Raw genomic sequence first — 25,919 nt, 5'->3', positions numbered from 1 at the left:
TCGACGAACGTCTGGAAATAAATCATCGAGCTATTTTACAACAATTTCTGATGTGTAACTTAGCCTAATTGTTCAAGTTCAGACAGATAATCTTTATCTAAAAATCTTTCAATAACCTATTGTTTATGCATAAGTCAAGCCAGTGACTAAAATATCAACTTCACATCATTTCTTTTAGAAGGATGAAAATAATTGTATTTAAATTGTGAACAAGTTACACAGAAAGCGATCAAACTCGTTATGAAATCAATGGCGCACATTTTTAAAATTATTTATAATGTGTCCTGGGGTGCACTTATAATATTAATATGATTTATACATCAAAAATAGTCACAATCTAAGGGACATGTATGCTGTGAGACTTCAGTGTAAACGGCCACTGCTGTGATTGGCTAACATCTTTGCATATGAAATAATTGAAATAATGTGGAACCCTCTCAAATACTTTTAAGTTTTTACTATCAGCTGTCGCGATTAACAAATCATGAAAAATATTGTTTATAGCATTACATTTAGATCTATTCCCATCACATGAAAGGTTGCACCGATGAGCATTGAGCAGATGACAGACAGTCTGTTGATCGTGTGAATGCAGTGAACTCATCATTGCAATGCTATTTCTGCACTCTTACGAATGTTTTCACCATAAATAACAATGCAAACACGATGTAAATACAGTGAGAGCTTCACTGTGAAGTGTAACAGTGTCATTGATGAGGGGAGTCCAGATAAATTGTTATTGATATGTTAGATGATTGTAAAGGAAGCATTCTTTGATCGCTTTCTGCATATAGTTTAATCACAATTTAAATAACAGATTATTTTCATGTTACTAAGAGAAACAATGTTAAGTTGATCGCTTATTCACTGGCTTGATTTACTGATGCAAAAACAATATTGAACAATTTTGAGACAAAGAAAATCTGTCGGAACTTGAATACGACTGTTTAAAGCCAGCCGGAACATAAATTAATTTGCGCTGACTCACAAAGATAATGTTCAAACAAATATGCATTTATTAACAAAAATATAGTGAAAACCAGAAACAAAGGGATTAAATTCATGAGTGGACAAGGCCAAAATAATTTAAAAAAATAACTAGTTTAGTACCCTCTAAATAAAAAAAAAAAAAAAATCACATCAAAAGAAAAATACAATGCAACTTTCCTAACTCCCTGAACATATACTGTCTGTAGGCAAAAGAAATGGCACTCCCTACTTCCCCTAAATTGAGTATTTACAAATAATATTTGTAAATATATATTAATTTGTAAACTGAATAACTGAAGGCCAGAGTAATTACACATATTTGCCTCCATAGAGTGTTTGGGGTGGTCCTTTTTAATGGAACCAAAATTAGACCAATCAGGATCAGACCAATCAGAATCAGACCAATGAGGATCTCTGCTGGCTTGAGTGCAGGCCACACCTTCTCCTGCAACAGAAACGCAAACACATACTTATAAAAGAAATAAGCTGTAACAAATCACACATCAGAAATCACAGATCAGGCATTATAATAAACATGTTTACTTACATGTTTGTGGCGTTGCTGATGGATCCATATCGTAAAAGTCTTTTTTTTTAATCCTGGGAAAAAAAAACTATCACTCTAAGAGTCTATGATCTATGAGTCCAAGCAAGGAGATGTGGACGTGTTATAAATGTGTAGATGGCTATAGTCCAGAGGATCATTTATTACTGAAAACTAATGCGAGGTAATGAAGGTGTCATGGTCAGTAATAACGTCCTACAGTCTGGAGAGGACTACTGAAAGTTTTTACACAAATTACCTGCTGAAAGGACACATGAAAAGCTCCTCCGAGGGAACTTTGAAGGATAATGATGGTTCAGCGAAAAGCTGCGATACACAGAAAGGCCATGGGGAAATATTCAAAACCTTCTGAGGATAAAACTACTTTAATCAGCATATATAACAGTTTTGTTTCATGAACCTCAACAAATACTGCCTTCTCGTTATTTTATCCAGTGCACAAATGGCCGTTTTTCCGTAAAAGCACTCTTGTTGCCACAAATATCCTTGCCTCCGAAGACAGTTCTTGGGAAGGACGTTGAAAGCATGAGCGTGGAACTAATGGTGGTTGCACAAGTAATCCTTCAACACAAAAGAGCAATTCCAAAGTCGACTCAATTAGTGAAATTGCCCACCCCTTTTTAAAGTCTGTTGGCCCTATGAGGTTTAACTATGAAGAAAATGATTGTGAACTGTATAAAGCATAGCAGATTATCACTTAATAATGACCCCTGGGGCAGTTTGTACTCTTGCAGTAAATGATCTGGGGACGACTTTTAACAGGAACTTCCCATTTCAAACTTTGCTTACATTTTTTTCTTTACCTTAATGAGATAACAGAACCTCATTAGTTTGAGCTTTATATTTGATAAAAAAATAATTGTATTATTCTTTTCACTTCAAGGAATATTTCACCAAAATGAACACCAAACAACATTTATTTGTTGCATGCCCTTCATGATGAGTTATTTATAGTAGAATAACCAAGTTGCTTTTTTTTAATAAAACCTTATGGTGAGCACCATGACAGTATGTCAAGGCAGGGCAAATTTTTCATCTGTTCTTCACTCCACGAGCACACACACACACACACACACACATTATTATATGACTTCAGAACGTTCTGAAATAAAGTGCTGCATACGTCATATGTACCAATTTTTTGCTAATGCTTTTTATCCTTTCGGTAGCTTGTCAGGCTATGATCACTGTCTGTCCAAATGTGAATATTTGTGTATCCGATTGGAATCTGATCGAAATTATTGACTCTTCACACTGTGTATCGCAATTGTTCAGATTTCTGTGCCCCCTGGTGCTTGTTTTCCGGAATATCTGCATTGGTTTCTATGGCAATGACGTAGCGTTCGTAGGCATACTCCAAAAACAACAACAGAAATGTGGAGGGGTTTGCTATACAGATGTTGCCTTATTTACTACATGAAAATGTGGAGGCGATGCGCTGGACTACCGCGTCAGAATCAGATTTGGACTGACAGCCTGAACGAAGTCTCTGGTCCCCATTCACTTTCATTGAACTTAAGTTAAAGGGCGTTCACATTTAGCCCAATTAAAGGTGCAATGTGTAAAATTTTTTAGTATCTATTAACAGAAATGCAATTCGACATCCATAACTATGTTTTCATTGGTGTATAAAGAACTTACTTAAATAAACTGTAATGTTTTTATTACCTTAAAATGAGACATTTATATCTACATAACCACGGGCACCCCCTTCTTTGAACATCAACATATCGTGACGTCATGTTTCTACTGTAGCCGAACGCAAACAAACAGCGCTACAGACCGCGTTTCGTCACTACTTTGGAAGAGAAGCCGCAGAAACCTAGAAGTTAGCGATAGACACCGTGAGTAGTGACTTTTCCCTTCACCAACCGGTCGATCGTGGTCGACAAGTGGATCGCAAAGAGTTTTCAAAATCAGAGAAAAAAAGCCTGTTGTTAGACTCCATTGTACAACAAGCAAATTAAAATGATTTATTATTCACAATATGGAAAGAGGATACAACATAGTTCGATAAGAGCATGTCTCAAAAATGCCATTTATGGGCTTATTCAAGTCCTCTTTTATTTATTTTTTTTACTTATTTTTACCCGTTCCCCATCTCCCATATGTGTGTTTTGGCAAGGCGGGATGTGTTGCGAGATGCTGCAATAAATCGGGAGACGTGTGGGTCAGACATGATTATGACCAATTTAATTAAGTTTTGTTTTGTAGAAAGCCTTTCTAAAAATTGACCTTCGTTTTGTATAATTTGTATCTTATTTTTAATCAATGTTTTATCAACCAATTCCCTGGATTTAATGAATAAGCAGATATAGCAGACAATATTAATATAATATTATAGCCAATATTAGACTATATCGGCGAGATTGCATTGCTCGTGAACTGGAGCTCTTCATGAATGAACCAAAACTCAGTGTTTAAGCTGACTCACAGACACGAGAAATATATAGAAAGCTTGTAAATGTAAAATCTTAAACGAAACAATTCAAAACGAAAAGAAACCGACTAGTCTCTGCTTATGTAAGTGCATTTCTCTCTAATTACTGCGGTCACTATGCAGGCGACACAGACACTAATACTAATAAACAATTAAAATGTCTCCTTGATATATTTGAAACATTCATAATCATTACTTTTGCCGGTTCCTTGTGACAGCTTTTGATTTGTGCAGTGGCCTTTATTTATCTTAATTTAGGCCTGGTGTTGTATGTTGTGCACCGGAGGACACGGTTTATGCCAAATGTGCAAATATGTTAAATCCTAGCGTGCAGGCGTGAAATGTGAATCATAGCTTTATAAAAGATAAAATAATCTAAATATAATAACATGAGCAGTAACAACAATATTTATTATAACAAGGCAGAACTGCTGAATAATCAAAACGGTCTAAAACATGAGTGTAACAAGGAGAGGTCCAATGGAAAACCTCGGTTCAGTGCAAAAGCAAAGGATGACCCTGCTCATCTGTCTTCATATTCTGGTAATGGCCTCCTCTGCTATAATTAGACAGAGTAATAACTGAAACCATCTCTAGGAGTTAATTATTTAAATGTCCGTCCTTCATCCCTGAACTCGCATCAGAAAGCCCTCTTCAGCGTTCAGCTGAGTTTGGAGTTTCTTAAAAGATGCTGATAGACTTAATTGACTTTTTTTTGTTTGCATGTTGGTAACCTGATCTTGCAGTTGATATAACCATAGGATCAAAGGTAGAGTCAAACTTTCTGAATGCTTTATAAGTGAAAATGATCAAATATGTTGTACGTTGCAATATCATCCTGTAGTCTATTTATATTTTTATCTTGTGTACAGTTTAGTTATTATATATACTGTATATATTATTATTATTATTATTATTATTATTATAGCATTGCATTTAAAGCTTTTGTTTGGCACTTTGTTGACTACATTGTGTTTGCTTGTGATGTGCCAACAGTTCAAAATTTGTTTCACATGTCAAATTCTGAGGTATTTTCAGAGCTGCCAGTGTAACATGAACGTTGGCTGGCTTGTAGTTGCTGTTTTTCTGAAAGTAGTCATGAATAGGCTATTATCTAAATTTGCATGTAATTTGTTTTATTATGATATTCAAATCCTACGAGTAAATCGTGAGGATAAGGAAGGACAAGGGCACACACTGACGATATAGAGCTGCCTGAATCGTCTAGCTTTCTTTATTGCAGCAGGTATTCAAAATAATAAACACTTGTCCAACATTCAAGTTGAAAAGCTGCATGAGATCTATCACTGTAGAGTTATGCAAATTTCATCATTTATTTGCAACTCGTTCATGAGTGCATAAATCCCTTGGCCGATGTGTATTTGTTTATTAAGTTTCCTTGCTAATTTGATTTCTGCAAAGATGAGACAGATATAGTGTGTACAGGTAAAGATAGAATATATTTTTTGCTTTCTTGGTGACATCAGAAGTGAGTTCAGTTCACTTAAGGCTGTGACGGATTCTATGTAGGCCACGACATGGAATGTAAAACACTGAAAACAACAAATGAAAAACAACATATCAACATTATCAGGACACTAAATGCCTTGTTAATCTGCAAATGACGAACCTTGGTGATAGACCAAGGCCACAAAAAACATTTCAAAATGATTAATTAGTCTTTTCTCTCTTCTAAAAGGCCATGTGATTTTCTCATTATAATGGCTGCTTTTCTGGAATATCTGAAAAGACAGGATGAAAATGATACAGTGCATCTAAAACTGAATCCTCATGACAGACAAGAGGATGTGGTGGAGAGGAGGAGAAAGATGAGAGCGTGTGTCAGGCTTTAGAGCCACTAAATCCCATTATTAATTTCAGTTTTCTATGGTGCTTATGTTCTTATGAAAACAATACAATTTCCTCCGGTGGCATTAACCTCTGTCCTTGGTACTGAAAAAGTCAAAATCCGATTTAGTTTGTTAGGTTTTCAAATGAAAGCTTGTCTTTTTTTTCTTCATGGATGTAAACAGACCTTGACATTTGCAAATTAAAGCACAAGTTAATCTTGAGAATGTGTGTGAGCATCTCTTAAAAGCAAATTTGACACATTGACCTGGTCACACTCTTTTGTGTTTGTTGTATCTTGCAACTTTTTTAATATAAAATGTATTTGCCCCATAAATAACCTGTATAATAACACACCAGCATTTGTTCTCCCCTGTATTGGTCTGGTATCTTATACACTGTGAAGATTATGACGCAGAAGATGCCGGTGTTAAGCAGCAGATGATTATGCTCTCTGTGACTGTGTTTTACAGAAGCAGATGCTGCTGGTATGAATGAAATGATTTACAGAGGAATAAAGAAGTGCTTCACTTTTTAATCCCAGGGAGATGGCACCATGTTCCATTGTCGTCCTGCCTGCCCTTGAGTTCATCTCTGTTGTGAACCACTCCTGGCTATCAATGCTGGCCCGTCAGACTGGCACAGAGAGGGGCTGATTGGTTTGGCAGTATGAAAGAGCACACTGCCAATGAGGGACGGCAATTAGTTGCCAGAGTGAACAGTCAGGGCTCAGGACATCTGCCAAGCTGGTTATCACAGACCTTATACGCACTCATAGATTGTGATAGCTTTTGTGACAAACGGGTTGTGAAATAATAATTAATCCACTTAAATACTTGTCATCTGTCTGAATCTACTGTGTTTGGAATCTATTGTTGTATGCTGCCCTCTAGTGGTGACAGAAACATAATGAAGAGGTTTTTTTCTGTTCTGATGTCAAGAGACCCCAGATTTTGGACATTATTGCAAATTTTCAGATCTCTCCCTTCTCAACGCAGGTGTTTGTTTGCCGTGCCTTGTGGATGTGGTTCCAGTTAAGAATGAGGAAGGTTTAGTCATCATGTTCATCCTGAACTTTGAGATAGCGGGTCAGCCGGACAGACCCATCGACAGCTCACCGGCCAGACACATCAACCACAAACACACCATCCCCTGGCTCTCTAAAGGTACTCAGATCGGACTGACAGATTTAATTCATTACATTATATTGTGTTTGCATTTTAGATTTGGTCTTGCTTCCTCACGTTTGTAAAGAATGTGTGACAATTATGTCCAAGAATATTTTGTATTGTACAATTAAATGATGAGATTTAGTAGAAGTTCCTTGTACTTAAAGGATTGTAAGTTTAAATTCAAGAGAATCAATGAAATTGTTTCTTTACTTTTACATATGTGTCTGTCTGTCTGTCAGTCAGTCAGTAATGGAAGCTTGTTTCCACCATGGAATAATTTTACAAGATAATTGCTACATGTTGTGCAACTTTTTTCTCAGAATTGCGAGATATAAATTCGCAATTGCATGTTATAAAGTCAGAGTTGCGACATGTAAACTGCAATAAATTGATACAAAGTCGCAATTACCTTTTTTAATTTTTTATTCGGTGCCAGAAACAGCTTTCGTAGTCTGTCTATCTGGCTTACTGAAAATGTCGAGTAATTTATGTAATAATAATAATACATTTTATTTGTAATGTTTAGAGATCAAAGAAATCTCAAAGTGCTACAGTTGCAAGGGGTTTAAAACAACAAAATCAACAAATAGCATTGAAACACCATGAAAAAATAATTAAAACCATGATTGTTAAAAAGCCTTTTGAATGTAAACAGTCCTGTGAACACTGTTGTTTCCTGTTGCGTCATGGCATTGTTAAATGCTTTTCTTTAGAGATCCACCAAATGGTGGTATTTATTGGTAGACTTGTTAGACTATATTGTCAAAATCTATTTGAATTATTATTTCATGTTTTCGCTGGCAAAACATCTATATCTAGACTGTAAAAAAATATTTTCAAGATTTGTTATCACAACATATTTTCTTTTGTCAATTCAACTTTATAATAATTTATTTAGTCGAGATAACTTATTATTTTGAGTTTCTAATGATTCAATTAATCTCCTTCATTGTTTTAACTCACTTTTTCAAGTTCAATCAACTTAAAATTTTAAGGCAACCCAAGTTAAACCAACAATATTTTTTTACAGTGTAGTAATCACAACATTTTTTCTTTTGTCAAATCAACTTTAATAATTTATTTAGTTCAGATAACATATAATTTTCAGTTTCTGATGATTAAATCATTCTCCTTCATTGTATTAACTCACTTTTTCCAGTTCAATGAACTTAAAATTTTAAGGCAACCAGGTTACTTACTTTAAGTCAAACCATCAATATTTTTTTACAGTGTAATATAATGGCATATTTATATGCTGCTTGCAAAACATTTTTATAGTGTCACTCACAACACACCTATTTTTTAAATGGCGATAATGAAGATGTTTTTAGACTGCAGGATGGTTACAGCATAGCTATAGCATGTATGGGACCCCAATTAATGAGCTACCATGATTCTGTTTGAATTATGCAATGTAACGATGATCTGATAAAACACTTAACTTCCTGTGTTCACAGCAAGAAGACACAAACTCAGGTTGCCTTTGCCCCTGCTACGCTCCCTGAGTGGCAGTAAACAGTCTCTGCATGACGATTCTGAAAAAGGCTACATGCAGCCAATGCCCCATATGGGCCACGAGTCTGTAGCCCTGGACAAACTGCTCTCCCTGCCTGAACGCTCTGCACTCGGGGGATCTCAGCTGTTATGGGAAGATAAGGCTCAAAATGAGCCTGAAATTGAGCCGCGGCCATCAGAAGGGTCCCCTCCCCTGCCCCAGGGCTTCTCCCAGTCCTCCCTGCGTCTGCGCAACCTTACCTCAGAGGCCTGTCCGTCCAGTTGCAGTATGGCTCACAGTCGCTCCTGTGAGAGCCTGTGCGGCATGCGGCCTTCACCCTCCACCACTGACTTCAACTGGGACAGGAAGCTGCCCGTCAGACCTAGTAGCACAGGTGATGATAGAAGCAATTGGCCAATTAGCCAAAGACCAAGTGATATAAGATAGTAGTACCGACATGTTGCCGGTTGGACATGTACAGTCCAATAAACAGTATAAAAGTCTATTAGTATTCCAGAGAGCCATGTAACAATTTAAAACAAATACGTGCAAAATTATATGATGAGATTAATTAGACCTTTGTTCATTTTTTTTTTCTTCTTCTAGGCGCCATGCACCGCAAAGCCAGCTTACAGAATGCTACTTCTGACTCAGATCTCATTCGGCTCCGGACCTCAGTTCGGGGTCCTCAAATGCCACACAACTTAGATATGAAGCCGGACCCCTTAATTGCTGTTCCGCCTAGTGAGATTGACATCCTCGCCCCCTGCAAACTAATAGACCGGACCCATAATGTGACAGAGAAGGTCACTCAGGTGAGGTTTTTCACTCATACGGTTGCAGGGTGGAAGTGTATTGTGAGCAAAAAGCCTTGTGACTTATTAAGAAGGTGTTTTATTGAGAATCATTGAGAACGTGATTCTTTAAAACTGCTCAATGACAAAATAGGGAATTTGCAGGAATGTTAAATTTCGTCATTAGTTAAATTAGAGTCATTACGTCACATCTGTACACATACAGAAGGAGTCTCGGCTAGTATGAGCTTTATTGCGTTAAAGCCTTTTCTCACAGCACTTGATATATTTAAAGTTAGAAATTTGATGGTGGATCCAGAAAGGTTCAAACGACAATCACACAATCAATCAGTATCCACATCGGCGTGGTGACTGACAGCCTCACAGTCTCCTCAAACATCGTGTTCATCCACGCTGTGCCGTGTCGAGGGTGTTGAAGTACAACTCACATAAATTTGATAATTCTGCATTTCGAACAGAGAGGACAACAAAGAGGGAAAACGGCAGACTGCGGCTTTAAATAAGGGCATTATTTTAGGGAACAGCTCTTTGTAGTGCTGTCCAAATGTGCAACCGATAATGCAGTGTGAATACCCATAATGCACTATGGCAGAGTTCAAGACAAATCTGTTTATCTTACTACTGGAGCTGCCAGTTTGATAAGCTTCAAATAATTATTAAACAGAAAGCACAAACTTCTGGCACACTCAGTGTCCGAATTCACTCACTCGTTTTCATTCACTCCCTCAAGTGAACTATATATAGGCCTATCACTACATATCAGGGCTTTATTACCTTATCACCTTCACTGCCCCTATATGATGAACTTGAAGTAGATGTTGCAGTGGTTTACCAGTTTTTTTTTCTATCCAGTTGGTGGCAGTAGAAACATCTTTATGGAATACATGTGCATGTAGCAGTGAAAATTTAGGATTTTGGTAACACTTGTAATGCATTATAATGGCATTCATAATATAATGCATTAAATATTTTCATAAATAAGTGTAGCCAGCATTAAAATGCATTATAATATTTACAGATTCCTTGTTACAACTGCAATTGGCTGTTTTCCATGTGTTTTAATGCATTATGCTTTCATAAGGTATGAGGTAGTATTACAATATATTATAACTGTGGTTGCAATTATTCATGAGACCATACAAGGCATTATAAGGTGCATTAAAAAGGCATAATTAATGCATTATATATAAATGCTTCAGGCAGTGTTAACGAGAATTTAAACACTGGTCTCGGGGAATTCTCAGAAACAAAGTAAAAAAGAGACAGAGAAAAAAAGTAGATAATGCATATGCAGTTCATTCACACAGTCTTTTATACTTGTTCCACTGGAATATCTCATACCTGAGATTAATGTAGCATCCTTGTCAGAGTCAGCTAGACCACTGCACACGACTGGCTGAACAGACACTTGCCCCGCATTCCCGTTTGAAGGGCATTGCAACAGAGCACAGAGGGAATGAGGTCATGCCAAAGGTCACATGGCACATGCCGCGAGGTGTCCTTCCATTTTCAGCTAAGCTATCTGGATGCCCCATGACAGAAAGATCTATATCTCCTCAACTGAGCAGCCATTAGCACTGATGTGAGTGTGTTCAGAGATGCTTAGTCATTTGTCTCTGTTTAGACCAGTGCCCTGTTGACATAATCAGTATTATCACTATTTAGGACTAGATTTAATTTAATTGAAGTTCATACACCCATTATATATCTAAATATTATTTAAAAAAGTGTTTTTCATAGTAGTAGTTTAGTTTTTTTTTTCAAGTCTTGCATATCATATTTGTTTCTTTATAGCTACACTGTGTGATTTTTACCCCATCTAGCTATGAAAAGGTATATGACCATTTCTGTTCCTCTCAATTCCGATTTCGTTTTAACTCCTACGGTGGCCAATGTAGTACAAGATTAACATGGCTTCCAGTTTGACCTCGTCCATGAGTGTTAACTCAAACGTAAACGCGAAAGGTGAAGCTTGAATTAACGGATTTGTCCCTCTTTGGCTAATGTACTTTCAAGATGGAGGGGCAACATGGTGACCGACATTAGAACCCCTTACCCGTATGTATTTTCAATGGCATATTATAACTCACGAGAACACTTTATTACTTGAACAAAGTAAATATACATTAATGAGCACATATATTTTTGAAAGAACTAAGTGTTTTTAGCTAAGAATAAACTAAAAGAGTTACACAGTGTAGCTTTAAAAGTAATACTTTTATTCAGCAAGGATGCATTAAATTATTCAAAAAGGGATAGTAAAGATTTACATTATAATGTTTTAAAAAATACATTTCAAATAAATGCTGTTCTTTTGAACTTTATATTCATAAAAGAATCCTATAAAAGGTGGTTTCCTCAAAAATGTTAAACACAACCCGTTTTCAACACATTGAAAATGACACAAAATATTGAAAATAATAAAAATTGGCGTATTAGAATGATTTCTGAAGGATGTGACGCTGAACACTGGAGTAATAATGCTGAAAATTCAGTTTCACCATCATAGGAATGAATAATATCTTAAAATACAAAGTATTTTAAAGAGACCTCTTTAAAAAAAAAAAAACATAAACTCTTACCAAAACTAAACTTTTGTACTGTCTGCAGTGTATTTAAAATTGATTATTTACATTTTTATTTGAATTAAACCGATTAATTTAGCTTTTTTTTCAGTCCAGACAGTGTTTTTGTTTCTTGTAATGGAGGTGTTTTCACCAAGGGGGTAATCCACCAGCCGGAAACTGAAGTCTCCCCGAGGGCCACCATTGGCTAGCAAGCCTTCACCTCCTTTTAGCATTCCATTGACTCCCATTCATTTTGGCGTCACTTTGACAGCGAATAACTTTAAATCTAAGGTGTTTAAAGATTCAATTTGTCCATTGTTTATTTCTAAACAAACACGACAATGTCTAAAAGGCCCCTTTACGTTTTTGTAAATATAGGCTAACGATTACGTCATAACATAATATGGTAATTTCCAATGCATTCTCATCCTTTAGCGTCATATGTGACGCTATATGACAAAACGGCCAAATACTATGCACATGGCACTCATTATAGTTAATATAATAACACGCGCTGTGATGGGTAGGTTTAGGTGTGGGGTAGGGTAGGGTAGTCTCATATTACGCTAAAGGATTTATGACGCCTTGGGCTCGCGTGCTATATAAACGATAAAGGGTGCCATGTGCGTAGTATTTCGCCGTTTTGTCATATAGTGTCACATATGACGCTAAAGGATGAAAACGGGCTGTAATTTCTCTCTGTTGCACTGTAGAGAAATTATCATATAGGCATAAAGTCAAGGGAGAAGCCCATAGAGAGTCATTAGGTTGCTCCTGCTGCTAGCTCTTGGACAGCTAATACTCACGATCTCCGACTCTTCAAGATTCGCAAGGGAATGATTCAGATTCCTCTTGGCACAGCTACTAGAAGACGCACAACTGCAAGACAGGTTGCTCATGTCACATCTACATCATCAAGCTCAGTTTGAGCATGCGCAGTGCGCTTGGCAATCAGTAAGTGAGTTCTTCTAATTGACTTCACTTTTCTCCGTTGAAGTCTATGAGGTCGCTGTGTCCATTTCTTTTACTGTCTATGGTTTTCACGGAGTTGTGTTTTGCACATGTGACTCGCAGCTGCTATTGGTGAATTTGCTGATGTCTTTGCTGGGGAACTTCTAACCTTATTTTGGTTAATGTTACATATATGCTGTAGGGAAATAGAGGGATACCTCCTCATCCCCTTCCTTTTCCTCTGTCTGTCCTATCGTAGAAGTGGCATCCCTCTGGTGCTTCTCTCCAGAGTCCTGAGAATTAAAGCGTCATAATAACAATGACTGGAGGCTTGAGCTCTCAACAACAAGCCTATTCTCTTTCCATCAGAAACTCTTAATTATTTCCCCGTTTTTGTATTTATGTTTGGGTGGGTGGGTGAAATTGTTGGGTGGAGCGACAAAAACTGTTTAGTTAATGAATTATGCAGCATGGAAATGCTACTGTGACGATCGAGCTGTATTTGATCGTAGAAAAAAAATCATGAGAGAGTGCCCTGCAGTCCTTTGCGTGCACTTTCGCATGCACACATTTCTCCCTTTCACTCACTGACAATGTGCTGATGTCATTACAGTTTCCTTAGCCTCCACTAACCATATGGCTAATCCTGAAATGATGCTGATAGATATTCATTCAGAGACCATGCAAATAAAGCTAATGAAGCAACTGAGCCACTTCAGGTGAAGTTGTGTGACTTAATGGGTTCCCCATTATGAGCTTTTCACAGGATGCGTTCTTGCATTTAAAAACAACTAGAGGAAGCCAAATGGACTGAACAGTTTTAAAAAGACATTTTAAAGTGTGATTCTGAACCACTTTGTATTGCAGTGCTTATGAAGGGAGATGCTGACAAAACAGTGAAACATTCTCTCCAAATGAGCGGTTCCAGATTACGCAAGAGTAGGGGGAAGCCCCGCCCTTGACTAGTGACAATCTGCCCTATTAGCATAGATACCACACTGAGTGTGCTGCAACAGTCCGCTATTTCTGTTTCCTCAGTGTAGCAGCTGGAGATATACAATGGCTGCTCCAAAAAAAAAATATTACAAATGTTCTGTTATTGGATGTTCTCAATAGACTCCCGGCATCTGAGCCACTGAGCCTAGTAGACACCCTCGTCTAATTTCATTTATGTATGAAGGAATGAAGGAAATGTTAAAGTGTTATATATTTACGCAAATTATTTTACGCCCGACTGCTTTACAAAAGAGGGTCAGTTAAACGCTGGATTGGAAAGTTGTTTATGAATTTTTGTTTTTTGATTAACATGACGGTACATGTTAGTTGATGAGTTGAGTCAACTTAACTCCATGTATCCACTAACCATTTAGAAATGTCCAGTTGCATTCTAAAAGTTGTAACTTCATCCTGAGTCTCTCCATCAGTGTCCGACTCCGGTGTCGGTGTCTGACTTTTTGGCTGCGTAACATTCTCCAGTTTTGTTGTTGCCAGAGTATCCAAGGCATGAGCTGTGAAGGCTCCACCCTCTTCTGGAATGGGAGCGGGGAGCAACAGATCAATTTTATTTAAAGGGACACACACAAAGACAGCATGTTTTTGCTCACACCCAAATAAGGGCAAATTTCACAAGCTATAATAAATAATATGCGAGGTATTTTGAGAAGTTACACTTTAAAAGTTCATGTTCTTGCCATATCTGCTCATCATGACCCGGTTGCTGCTGCTTCCCTGGGGTCTCATAACCTTGTTTGTAGTAGGCTGAGAAAAGTGACTTCTCATTCATGAAGTCAGTCATGAGTGAGTCAGGGGCCATTTAGAGTGTATGCATGACCTATAGATCAGTTGTTTTCCAAGTGAACGCTAACCAACAATTGTTTGTTTTAATTGTTTGTTTTTCATTGTTCTTTGCTTCTTTGGAAGTTCTTTGTTCTTTGAGTTTTTAGTAAAATATTTGGTAACACTTGAGGATTCGATTAGTTAATGCATTTGGAGAGCTTTGGTGTGCTGTAACGTAAACACTGTGCTTGCAGCATTCCAAGGCTTTTGAGGCCTTGGGCTTTATCTCAATCTTTTGCCAGGGCCTACGCTGAGGGGGGCGGCGGCCGGCAGAGCGAGAGCGTGAGCTCTGCTCCCAGGCTTGACGGCGCTGTGAAGCGACGGCTGGCGGAGGCTGTGGTATGGAGCTTCCAGCAGACGGGTGTTTTGGGTGACCTGCTGCGAAGCTAGAGCGCTTTGGAAAGAAGTGCTTCATAGCCTGTGAGGTCTTCTGAACCTCTATCTGTGAAATCTTTGAGCGTCAAAGAGGCCAGCTGGGGAGATGGGCGCATCGAGGAATGCGTAGCACTCCGAATCCGGCATCTCAGATAATGTCAGCCATAGGTATCTCTCAGCAACAGTGAGAGAAGCCATGTTCCGCCCAATGGCCTGTGCAGCGGATTTCACTGCGCGAAGAGCCAGGTCCGTAGCGCTCCTCAAATCCGGCACAATAATAGCTTCCGGTTCTTCCTTATCCAGTTTTTTCCGGAGAAGGCCGGCTTGGAAGATCTGCAGATCTGCCGATATAGCCTGCCCAGTGGTGGTATAAATAACTAAGGGGAATAGCTCGCAATGGTGGCAGGCACCGTCAGCGAGTACGAGAGTTGCATGATCCTTACCCACGCAGGAAACGCAGATGACATGGCGGTCCCCGTTGCTGAGTGCGGCTCGGCACGAGCCACAGGAACGAGGCATCTTTAAAAAGACGCTGATCTTTTAGATAGAGTGTGAGTTGCAGTGGCGAAGTAAAAGAGTAAAAGGATATAAAAGCTGAGTGCGGCTCGGCACACTCTAAAAATACTGGGTTGTTTTAACCCAAATTTGGGCCAAAAATTTGGACACAAATGTTGGGTTAAAAATGTCATTTAAACATTTAACCCAATGGCTGAGTTTGTCCATATTTGACCCAAAGATGGGTTAAAACAACCCAGCATTTTTTTATAGTGCACAAGCCACAGGAACGAGGCATCTTTAAAAAGATGCTGCTCTTTTAGATAGAGTGTGAGTTGTAGCAAAGTAAAAGAGTAAAAAGATATAAACGCCGGAAAACGTAGCCGGTATGGCCACTGAAGGCGGCGAGATGAAGGACAGAAGCTTCAGATGCAAAGGCTCGTCCCACAGAAGGCTTTTTCTCAGACGGTGCAGCTTCTTCACTCCGGATCTCGCGATGCGAGATGTGAAATTCATCGAGATGTATTTAAAGGCCCAGGCCACGCCCGTCTTAGCGGGAGGTGACGTAGTGGGCGCGAAGCGCCCCCATTGGATCTGGCGTCACCAAGGGCCTCTCGATAGGATGCTGCAGTTGCCGCAGGACAGCCAATAGGGACGCAAGACATATTGTCTATATCTGCATGCTGCCACAACGCGTTTTTGCTTCAATATCTCGTGAAAAAAGGTTTTCTTCTAGCGTAAAAGTAAAAGTCTCTCGTAAGAGAACCCAGCATTTTTTTTCTTCTTTTTAGCATGTTTGTGTCTATCAGGGGAATGGAGGATATCCATCAAGCCCTGCAGCTGGGCTATTGAGAGTGAGGAGGTGGATCAGTCAGCCAGCTGCAATTACATCTCTTCTCGAGTGGGACTTCCACGGGAGAGAGAGAGAGAGAGAGAGAGAGAGAGAGAGAGGGAGGGAGAGAGAGAGAGAGAGAGAGAGAGAGAGAGAGAGAGAGAGAGAGAGAGAGAGAAACATACACAAACACAATGTTTCTGAAAGCGAGAGAGGGAGGGATGGAGAGGGATACCACAGGCAGTTTACTCTCTTTAAAAGGCAAAGCGTGGAAAAAGTGGAACAGCTGCACTAACAGTGTGACGATGGATCCGTGCTGCTCCTGTTCAGAATCGTGTTCCGTTTTCAGATTTTTGTGTGAGAAACCAATGTTAAGATCAGCAGTTTACTCATATTGTTGTGTTTATTGCTGACCAGAAATCGGACTGCACAACTTTGAAGCGTGGAAAAAGTGAGCAAACTGCTTTGAAATTTAAAGACCAATCAGGTTTTTATTGGAAGCCACTGGAGAGATACATCTGAAAGAGAAGCCTTCACACTGACAGAAGTGATTCACCTCAGAGGATGACAGTGTTGGTTGTTCCTGAGAGCAGTAGGTGAGGTGAGATGAACAGTGGTGGATAACAGAGTCTAGGTAGCTATCTATATGGAGTAGAAACATGTCCTTTAGTGCCAGAGGCAGCATTCCTCAGGAGGGGGCGCAAGGGAGCACTGAGCGGAGAAACTCGAGGGTCAAGAGGGCTGTTCGCATCTCTAGTATTGTTGCACAGGAGGTGAGTTCCCTATACGCTTTGTTTTTAGCATTTCATATAGAGTACTGTTTAAAAGTTTGGGGTCTGTAAGAATTTTTATTTTAAGAATTAGTGAATCTAAAGTGAGAGTAAAGAAATGTATAATGTTACAAAATATATTTACTTTTCACAAAAAAATATTAAGCTGCACAACTGTTTTCAACTAATAATAGTAAGAAATATTTCTTGTGCAGCAATTGCTGTAAGCACATTAGAATGATTTCTAAAGAAATCATGTGACAGTGACACTGAAGACTTGAAATGCTGAAAATTCAGCTTTGCTGTAGAAAATGAATCTACAAAAGTATAAATTATTTTAAATTGTATTAATACATTACCATTTACTGTTTAACTGTATTTTGATCAAATAAATGCTCCCTTGGTGAGCATAAGGTACAGTAGTGTATTACACATCGACTTATACATAGTTAAACTCACTCATAATAATTAATAATAAAATTATACATTTATGTTTATTAATAATGCATGACTAAACTGAAAACTCAACCAGTAGAATATTGACAGCTCGGATTATTTTGACATAACCTTTTTTCGGTACGCTGAAACTATAAATAGTTAGAATTTAAGGAATTAGGTGATGTTCAGTGTATTTAAGTGGATGGAAACATTGATTTTGAAATCATTTGTAATCTAATGGTAGTCTGTGTGGTTTGTCTCCAGTATTGAGAGTCGGATGGTGTAAACAGCTGCCCCTAGAATAGCATACTTCTTAATTAAATGCATTATCAGTGTTAGCATTATTTCAGGATTTACTTCAGGTGTTGTTCTGGGACAGTGCACATGAGAGTAGGGTTTTCCCATAATTAGGTCGTCACAAATTTCAAACTTGAATTTCAAACTTCAATTTTAAGAGACTATACAGAAATGAAAATATAAATTTTAGGGTGAACTATCCCTTTAAATTGTTACAATAGCATGCGCCTGTTCTTGTATATAATGTGATGAAAGTGATGCCACAGGACATGAACACTGGCACAGGATAAAAACACTGTCATTTGCCTCTGCCCAGAGCCTCTTGTTGGCGGCATGTAAGATTGATGTTGTGGTGTCAGAACTGGGCCCTGCTCACCACAGTCACAGAAGTCAGGTCAAGCACCCTACATTCATCTCAACACAAGGTTGCCCTTGACTGCCACACCACCTTCTGTGAGGCACTGAGACAATCACTCGCTGCAAATGGCAGTGCCCTATGGGCTGTAGCACTTCCTTGATCCATGGTTGCCCTCTCTGAGTGCTCTTCCATGAGATCAACTTCCATGTTTCAATTGACCGATTTCTCACAGCCTTCTTCAGCTTGATACATCTGAACTCTCTACTTGTGATGTTTCCAGGACCTGAATTCGTTTCTTCACAGGCAAATAAGGACACCCTGGAGCTGGATGTTGGCTGGTTGCTCTGTGAAGGCAGTTAAGAAGCATTGTTAATTTATTTGAGGGAGATTCGTTAATAGTCTTTTGATGGAGGGGTCTTTTGAGTGTGGACTCCATGTCATGACATTGGTGGACAGATGGTGCGAGGTTGGACATCAGGAAAGTTTTTGCCTTGAAGCATGTACAGTATAAGCCTGAAACAACACACAAGGGATGGACATACACTCTTAGAAGAAATGGTTCTATTTAGAACCAGAAATGGTTCCATCCCCCGCTTCATATATGGAACTCCAAAATGGTTCTATATAGAACCATTTTTTGGGTAAAAGGTTCTATTGGCCAAGTATGGAACCCCAGGGTTCTATATAGAACCCAAAGGAACCTTTTTTTAAGAGTGTATAGAACCTTTTAGGGGTTCCAAATACATAGCGCTGATAGAACCTTTTAAGGTTCTATATAGAACCTTTTCTTAGTGTAGAATAGGTGAATGTTCTGTCAACCAGAGCAAAGGATAGAGATAAGATCCAGTTTTTGCTTTTTTTTTTTTTTTTTTTTTTTAAATATGAGGATCAGTACAGTACTTCATATTAGTGGTACAAATTAGTTGACCAATATAGATTTTTTTTTAAAAGGGTGATTGATTTGAATCCTAAATACACTTTTTAATTATTTTTTATACAATATAACAAAATGTATGGAATGCATTCACAATATAAAGTCGGCATGAAATGGAAATTGCTAAATTTTCCCATATTGTAACGAATACACTGCTTCTCAAACAAGAAAAATTGTTGGGATCGTTGTGGTTTGCTGTTGCTGTGATCTCATGTAAGTAAAAGGTAGTCCTGCAAGTCAAAATAATCATAATTTTTTTGTAAAAGGTTCAACCAGGTGCTCAGGTAAAGTATATAAAGTCCGTAGGTGCTCTTGGGGTAGTGAAAAGATCCAAAGAAACAAAAGAACAGGTCCCAGGCACTCAGTCAAGTCTTCAATGAGAAGAAGGATAAAGTTAGCCTGGGAAAACCCAGACAACTTCTGGCAAATTTAGATTTGCTCTGCAAGTTAGTCTGGCAAAGAGCTCATTCGAGCCCATTTCTAATCCGTCGAAATCGCGGCACCAATCAGAAACTTTGGGGCGGGCTTTACACAACGACAGGACAGCGACAGTGAAGCAGATTTTGTACATCTATCAGAAATAAACTGTTTCAAGGCGTGTAAACCCTCCTCGTGGTCAATGTTTACATATATAATGACTCAACATCCATGCTAATTAAAAAGAGATAATAGGTCGCCCAGGGGGGTTATCAGCAGGGGGTTTGTGTATTTTAGGAAGTAAATAGAATGTAGCTAAGGACGGGTGTTCAACTGTCATATATTTCATTTCACTTTCAGTAATCCATTCCGAATTTTTGGCATTGAGTTAAAATGTTTTGAAAAAGTCAGTTCTGGCAAAGGATTACTAACAATTCTTTCACATTGCTTGGTTTTCTAATTGCCACAAAACACTGTTTTCTAAAACACTTGGAAAACCTGGACATTTGAGGTAGTACGATTTCTAGACCTATAAAAGTCATACATTTAAAATTTCCTAAAGTATAACCCATATTTTATTAAATTAAATTCTGGAATTCTATCTTTTCTATCAAATATTATTTTGAACAATGTCAGAAGTCAGAAAGATTGAGAACCAGAATGTTGCATGTATCTTATTGATTGCAGATTCCCTGCCAACATGGCTCTTCTAATCTGATAAATTAAAAGTATGTTTCAATAGATTTTACTGCACAGATCTCTGAAAGGTAGTAGATGTCTTGGCTGTAGATCAAACCTGTAAATTGTCTGGTGAGTCAGAGAACAAGGGGCCAGTGAGGGTAACAGTGTTTTATTTTTTGTTCAATGTAGCTTCAATGTTGTTCCATCCCAAAAGGCTATTTTCAGTCTCAAGGCCGGTTCCTTCACCCTTACGTCCTCTCACTTTCCCACCCCTGCTGTGGTACTGGCCTTGGACTGACATGTCCACCCCACCCCTTCACCCCAACAAACTCACACATATCTAATTCACAAGGACAGTGTACCCATGTCACAGGAGCCAAAATTGTTTATCACCAATTTTGGTTGACATGGGTGAATAAACATGATTTGGAATCAAATGTTTGCTCATTTATTAATGCATATAGACCCAACAGCAGCCTTGTAATTAATGTGAGTTGATGCTCCTTAATTAGCACTGAGGGTGAATCAAGCCTTGAGTTAAGGAACACAGAAGGATTTTGATGTTATTTATGATCCAAAGTGACAGAAAAGGTCTCGAAGTAACTCCTCCTTCACTCTGGATATTAATAAATCAAGGTAGAACATTTAAAAGCCTTTTCCTAAAGACGAAATACAATTGGGATCTTTGAAGAAAAGTATAACAAATGATTTTCAAAAAGAAGAAACCAAAAATTGTATTTGCTTTTTGCATAAAATTAACACTTTTCTTATAGCATTGCAGTATTGCCATTCAACACTAGCAAATCATTTATATTTGTTCACTTTTTTGTAAGACAACAAATCTTCCAAGATCTGTGTAAATATGTACTTTTAAATTAGTGGTTCTCAACCTAATATGACTTAAAAATTATTAAAAAGACTTAATTTATATGCTAACTAAATATGTAAACTGAAATGTTTCCCTTCTCAATTGCTATTATTTTTATTGAAAAAAAAATGTTATAAAATCACAAAATGTTTCACTACTCAGTATTCAAACTGAAAAGATTAGGGAAATGTGTGTCCTAGATTTTGGTGTGCCCTCTTCCTGTGGTCTCTCTCTCTCTCCCTCTCTCTCTCTCTCTCTCTCTCATTCTGTATGTATGTATGTATGTATGTATGTATGTAATGACTGGCAGCTATTTTGCATCTGAATCAGAGCAATAGCACAAATAGGTCTTTCGATCTTAAAAATGGCTTTTCCACAGAACTTTTAAACTTTCTTGCTAAATGTTGTAGGGCAGTAGCACAAAACATGAGTAGATGGACTGCAAGAATCCAGAGAACTACTGCTAAATGGCCAAATCCAGAAGATGGCAGAAAAGAAACTGAGAGAATTGGGGGTTGGACAGGTCCTGGTTCCTGAGGAGAGCAGCTTCTGTGCTCACCATTCCCCTCGCAGACATGTAGAGGAGTCATGGATTCTGTAGCAGGGGCAGTCGGAAGATTATTGGATCATGATCCTGACCTTGGTGCTAAAGCCACTGAACAAGCTCTTCCAGTTCTGTTCTGCTGTTCAGCCTCAGCCTTCATTTCAGAAACACATGCCTTGCAAACAAGGCTATCTGAGCATTCAATAATCACAAGTCCCATTCTTGGCCAAGAGAGCAGAGAGGTAAGAGCGACCAGAGACTTTAAGTTTATATACTGTATAAATATGTATTTGAACAATTCATTCTAGAACCACCTTATGTATTATGCATATTTTTCTTTTTTTATGTCGAATTATTGTAGTTTAGAAGGTCACTTGTTATTGTCTGACTGTTTTGCTGTTCCACACAAGTGAGTGCTAAGGCAAGTCATGGATGTAAACTACATCAGCCTTTTCATAGATTCTTAACCTATTTATTAAAATGGATGCATGAACTAAACATAATTAATTTGGAAGCTAAATGAGATTTCGATTTTATTAGCCGTTCAGTGCAGTTATTTGTGAGGACAAGTGTCAGTGTAGTATTTTGATTATGAAAATTTTAATTTCTATAAACAAATGAAGTCTAGATGTTTTTTTCCCTCCCTCTTGCTTTTTTAGTCTTCTGTGGATATGTTTCTTCATTCTAATTATACATTATGAGCAAGAGAAAGATTTACATAAATTGATTATGATTCTGCATCACTGGTAGGCTAAGTTCACCTTTGGTAGACTAAGTTCAAGGCTGTCTTAAAACAAGAAATTGTTTGATTCTGTATATTTAATAAATCATAATGTGCTTATATGCAAAAATATTTATACCTGAGCTATAAAGTGGTTTTTATAGTTATGTAGTGAATACAATTTGTGTGTTTTAATCTACTGCCTTAATTATTCAAATAAACACAAGTAAGAGTAATAAAAACTCACCGGAGCTTTGAGCAAATGACTAAACATTGGTCTCATCTTTAGGGGCCTGGAAAAAATAATGAGATGAAATTTGCTGCCTAGAGGGTGTTTACAAGTGTGAAGCGTTAATGTTCTCCCTGCAGTGATGTGTACTCAGTGGATATCTCAGAGACTAAACATGGATTCATTACTTCACCCACACTGAGTTGCAGCCCACTCAGTTCCAGTTCCAGGAACATATGATAATATTTCTGCCTTACAGCAAGCTTTGTAAAAGCGTTCTACAATTAAATGAGGAGAATGGACTAAAAATGTTTTGGTTAAACTGGCTAGTCTATGAAACAGACAATTGAGGTTGATGATAACTCAGAGAAGCTTTACAGAACATAGGAATATGTGCTCATAAAGTGGTATAAAATAAATATTTATATACTGTTTCTCTTTGAATATGTTTTGTATTATTATTATTATTTTTTTTTTTTACAATTATGCAGCATTGAAATATAAAAACCGCATGTGGAGACAGCAAAAACGTGAAAATTGCTGATGCAATAGCCGCTAAGGTAGAATTTATCAGTAACATTTTTTTTTTTAATTTTAGCGAAGGGTAAATTGGAACTAACCAATTATTTGTGATTTATAATTATATAATATCTAAATCAAATGAATAATTATTCATGTAATTGTACATTACCATTTAAAAGTTTCAGTCAGTATGATTTTTTTTATGTTCTCTTATACCAATTTGATCAAAATTATTTATTTGACCAAAATACAATAAAGACATTAATATTGTAAATTTCACGGTTCTGTTACTTTAGGCTGTAGTAACTTTTATGTTCAGCTGTTCACTCTACTCTACTCATAGCTGTTCAGTCTACTCTTTATGACGTGTATATTTAGTTGTGTTTGAGTTTAGTTGTCCGCGGTTTTGTCAGTTTAAGGATGTGTTTTATGGTACTCTGTTCTATTGCCCTTTTGTCTTTATCTTCATCTTTGTGTACGTTTATACAACCACCCGCTTGACAGAACACCAGACCTATAAAGTAAATAGCGGCGTGTTTTTTTGAAGTTTTATTTATTTTCAGTAAGTACGTGTTTTGGTTTATTTGTACTATATATGGACATTCCAGCAGTAAAACTGTTGTTCCTTGAGCAGAGAGAATGGTCCCTTGAGGAACATTTAGAGGAGTTTCTGGACCTTGCCCATCAGACCACCTTCCCGGATAATTGCCTGAGCTCGTTTCTTCTCGCCGGCCCCAACACCGCCACACGAGAGCAGTTGTCCAGGGAGGCTCCTCGAGGGAGCTTCACCGGATTTTTGGAGTGGGTGCTGGTTTCCTGCTGATCAGCGTTCACTGTCAAATGCCACCACCCCCATTCCCAATCCAATGGACAGCCAGAACCACCTAGCCTAAAAGCATCGACAGCCACAGCCCACTCCAGGCAACGCGAGGGAATCCGCCACAACATTAGAGCCCATGCCCCTTACAACGACCAAGGATCACATCGCTGTGGAACCCGAGCAGCGTCTGCCTGACCAGGTGTGTGAGCCAGCCACGTCATCCAACGCCAAGGGAGTGTCAGTGGACTTTGAGGGTTTGGAAGTGAGCCCTAAAGTTCGAAAGAACCGCCTTTACTTAAAAAAGAATATTTTGTAAAAATGTAAATCTTTATTGTCAATTGACTTCCTCTTTGATGAATAAAAGAATTCATGACTTTAAAAAAAAAAAACTTGATTGAATTTTATTTCATTCTGGAGCAGGACACCATTAAAATCATGTTGATAATGTGACTGTGTGAAAGTGGTTTTGGTGCAGATGTGCAGCAGCAGGTGCTTTCATCTGTAATATGTAATGACAAAAGCACTTCAGTAATAATTCATGTCATAATCTGAAAAGACTTCTCATTGTGAAGTACATTCCTCCTCAGGTACTGTCTCTGGGTGCGGATGTCCTTCCTGAGTATAAGCTGCAGGCTCCCCGTATCCATAAATGGACCATCTTACACTACAGCCCCTTCAAGGCAGTCTGGGACTGGGTCATCTTGCTGCTGGTCATCTATACAGCAATCTTCACACCTTACTCAGCTTCGTTTCTGCTCAGCGACGAAGAAGAGGCCGCCATGCAGCGCTGCGGTTACTCCTGCAGTCCACTCAACGTGGTGGACCTCATTGTGGATATCATGTTCGTAGTAGACATTGTGATTAACTTTCGCACAACCTACGTAAACAGCAACGACGAAGTGGTTAGTCAGCCTGGACGGATAGCCATCTACTATTTTAAAGGCTGGTTCCTCATTGACATGGTGGCTGCCATCCCCTTCGACTTGCTCATTTATCGTTCAGGGGAAGAGGTGAGTGATCTTATGGGTAATTTGAATTTTAAAAGTTGGCATGCAACGAAAGTTGCGATAGTCTTACTTACCTATTGCGACATGCAGTATATCAACAGCTGAAACAGCTTCTCAAACAAGAAAAAATGTTGGGCGGGACTTGATATTTCCATTGGGAAATGATTTGATGGTTGTGGTTTGCTGTTGCTGTGATGTCATGTGAGTGCCCTCTGCCCTCGCACAGAAAAAAACGCATTGAAAAGAGATTTTGACGCAAGAGAGAGAAGTTATTTGTATTAAAGATAATGAGGGATAAATAAATACAAATGAACCATTTATAATAAATACTGCAATATTACATTAACATGAGCGACCTTGAGCTTTGGAAATGCGCTATATAAATAAAACTTGAAAAAAATAAGAATTGCACATTTTGATTTCAGGGAGACTTTAATATTCTGTCATAGATGCTAACAACCATCTCATAACCTTTTGATTGTTTTCATGTTTTTGGCAGACAACTACTCTGATTGGCCTACTGAAGACTGCTCGGCTGCTGCGATTGGTGCGTGTGGCACGTAAACTGGATCGTTACTCTGAGTATGGCGCTGCGGTGCTTTTTCTCCTCATGTGCACCTTTGCACTTATCGCCCACTGGCTGGCCTGCATCTGGTATGCTATTGGAAACGTGGAGAGGAACAGTAATTCCCGGATCGGTTGGCTTGAGTCTTTGGGGGATCAGCTGGGGAAGCCTTATAATATTTCGATATCTGGCTCAGGACCCTCGATTAAAGATAAATATGTCACTGCCCTCTACTTCACCTTCAGTAGCCTCACCAGCGTGGGCTTTGGAAACGTCTCCCCAAACACCAATTCTGAGAAGATCTTTTCTATCTGTGTCATGCTTATTGGAGGTTAGTGTTCATTATCGAATGTTAGTATTATTACTA

General features: G+C 38.3%; 1 protein-coding gene across 1 annotated transcript in view; it reads left to right on the top strand.

The window, feature by feature from the left end:
• kcnh2a (potassium voltage-gated channel, subfamily H (eag-related), member 2a) overlaps positions 1-25,919 on the top strand; it is a 35,475-nt gene that overhangs the window by 3,581 nt on the left and 5,975 nt on the right. The window contains exons 3-7 of the mRNA XM_039678115.2: positions 6,842-7,009; positions 8,473-8,904; positions 9,117-9,325; positions 24,568-24,990; positions 25,487-25,883. Of these exons, the coding sequence (XP_039534049.2) occupies positions 6,842-7,009; positions 8,473-8,904; positions 9,117-9,325; positions 24,568-24,990; positions 25,487-25,883 (1,629 nt within the window). The remainder of the gene's footprint in view (positions 1-6,841; positions 7,010-8,472; positions 8,905-9,116; positions 9,326-24,567; positions 24,991-25,486; positions 25,884-25,919) is intronic.

The sequence above is a fragment of the Pimephales promelas genome, chromosome 5 (assembly GCF_988280905.1).
Source record: "Pimephales promelas chromosome 5, fPimPro1.hap1.1, whole genome shotgun sequence".
Classification (NCBI taxonomy): domain Eukaryota; kingdom Metazoa; phylum Chordata; class Actinopteri; order Cypriniformes; family Leuciscidae; genus Pimephales; species Pimephales promelas.
Note: the sequence above shows the minus strand (reverse complement) of the source record. Positions and strands in the feature narration are given on the sequence as shown.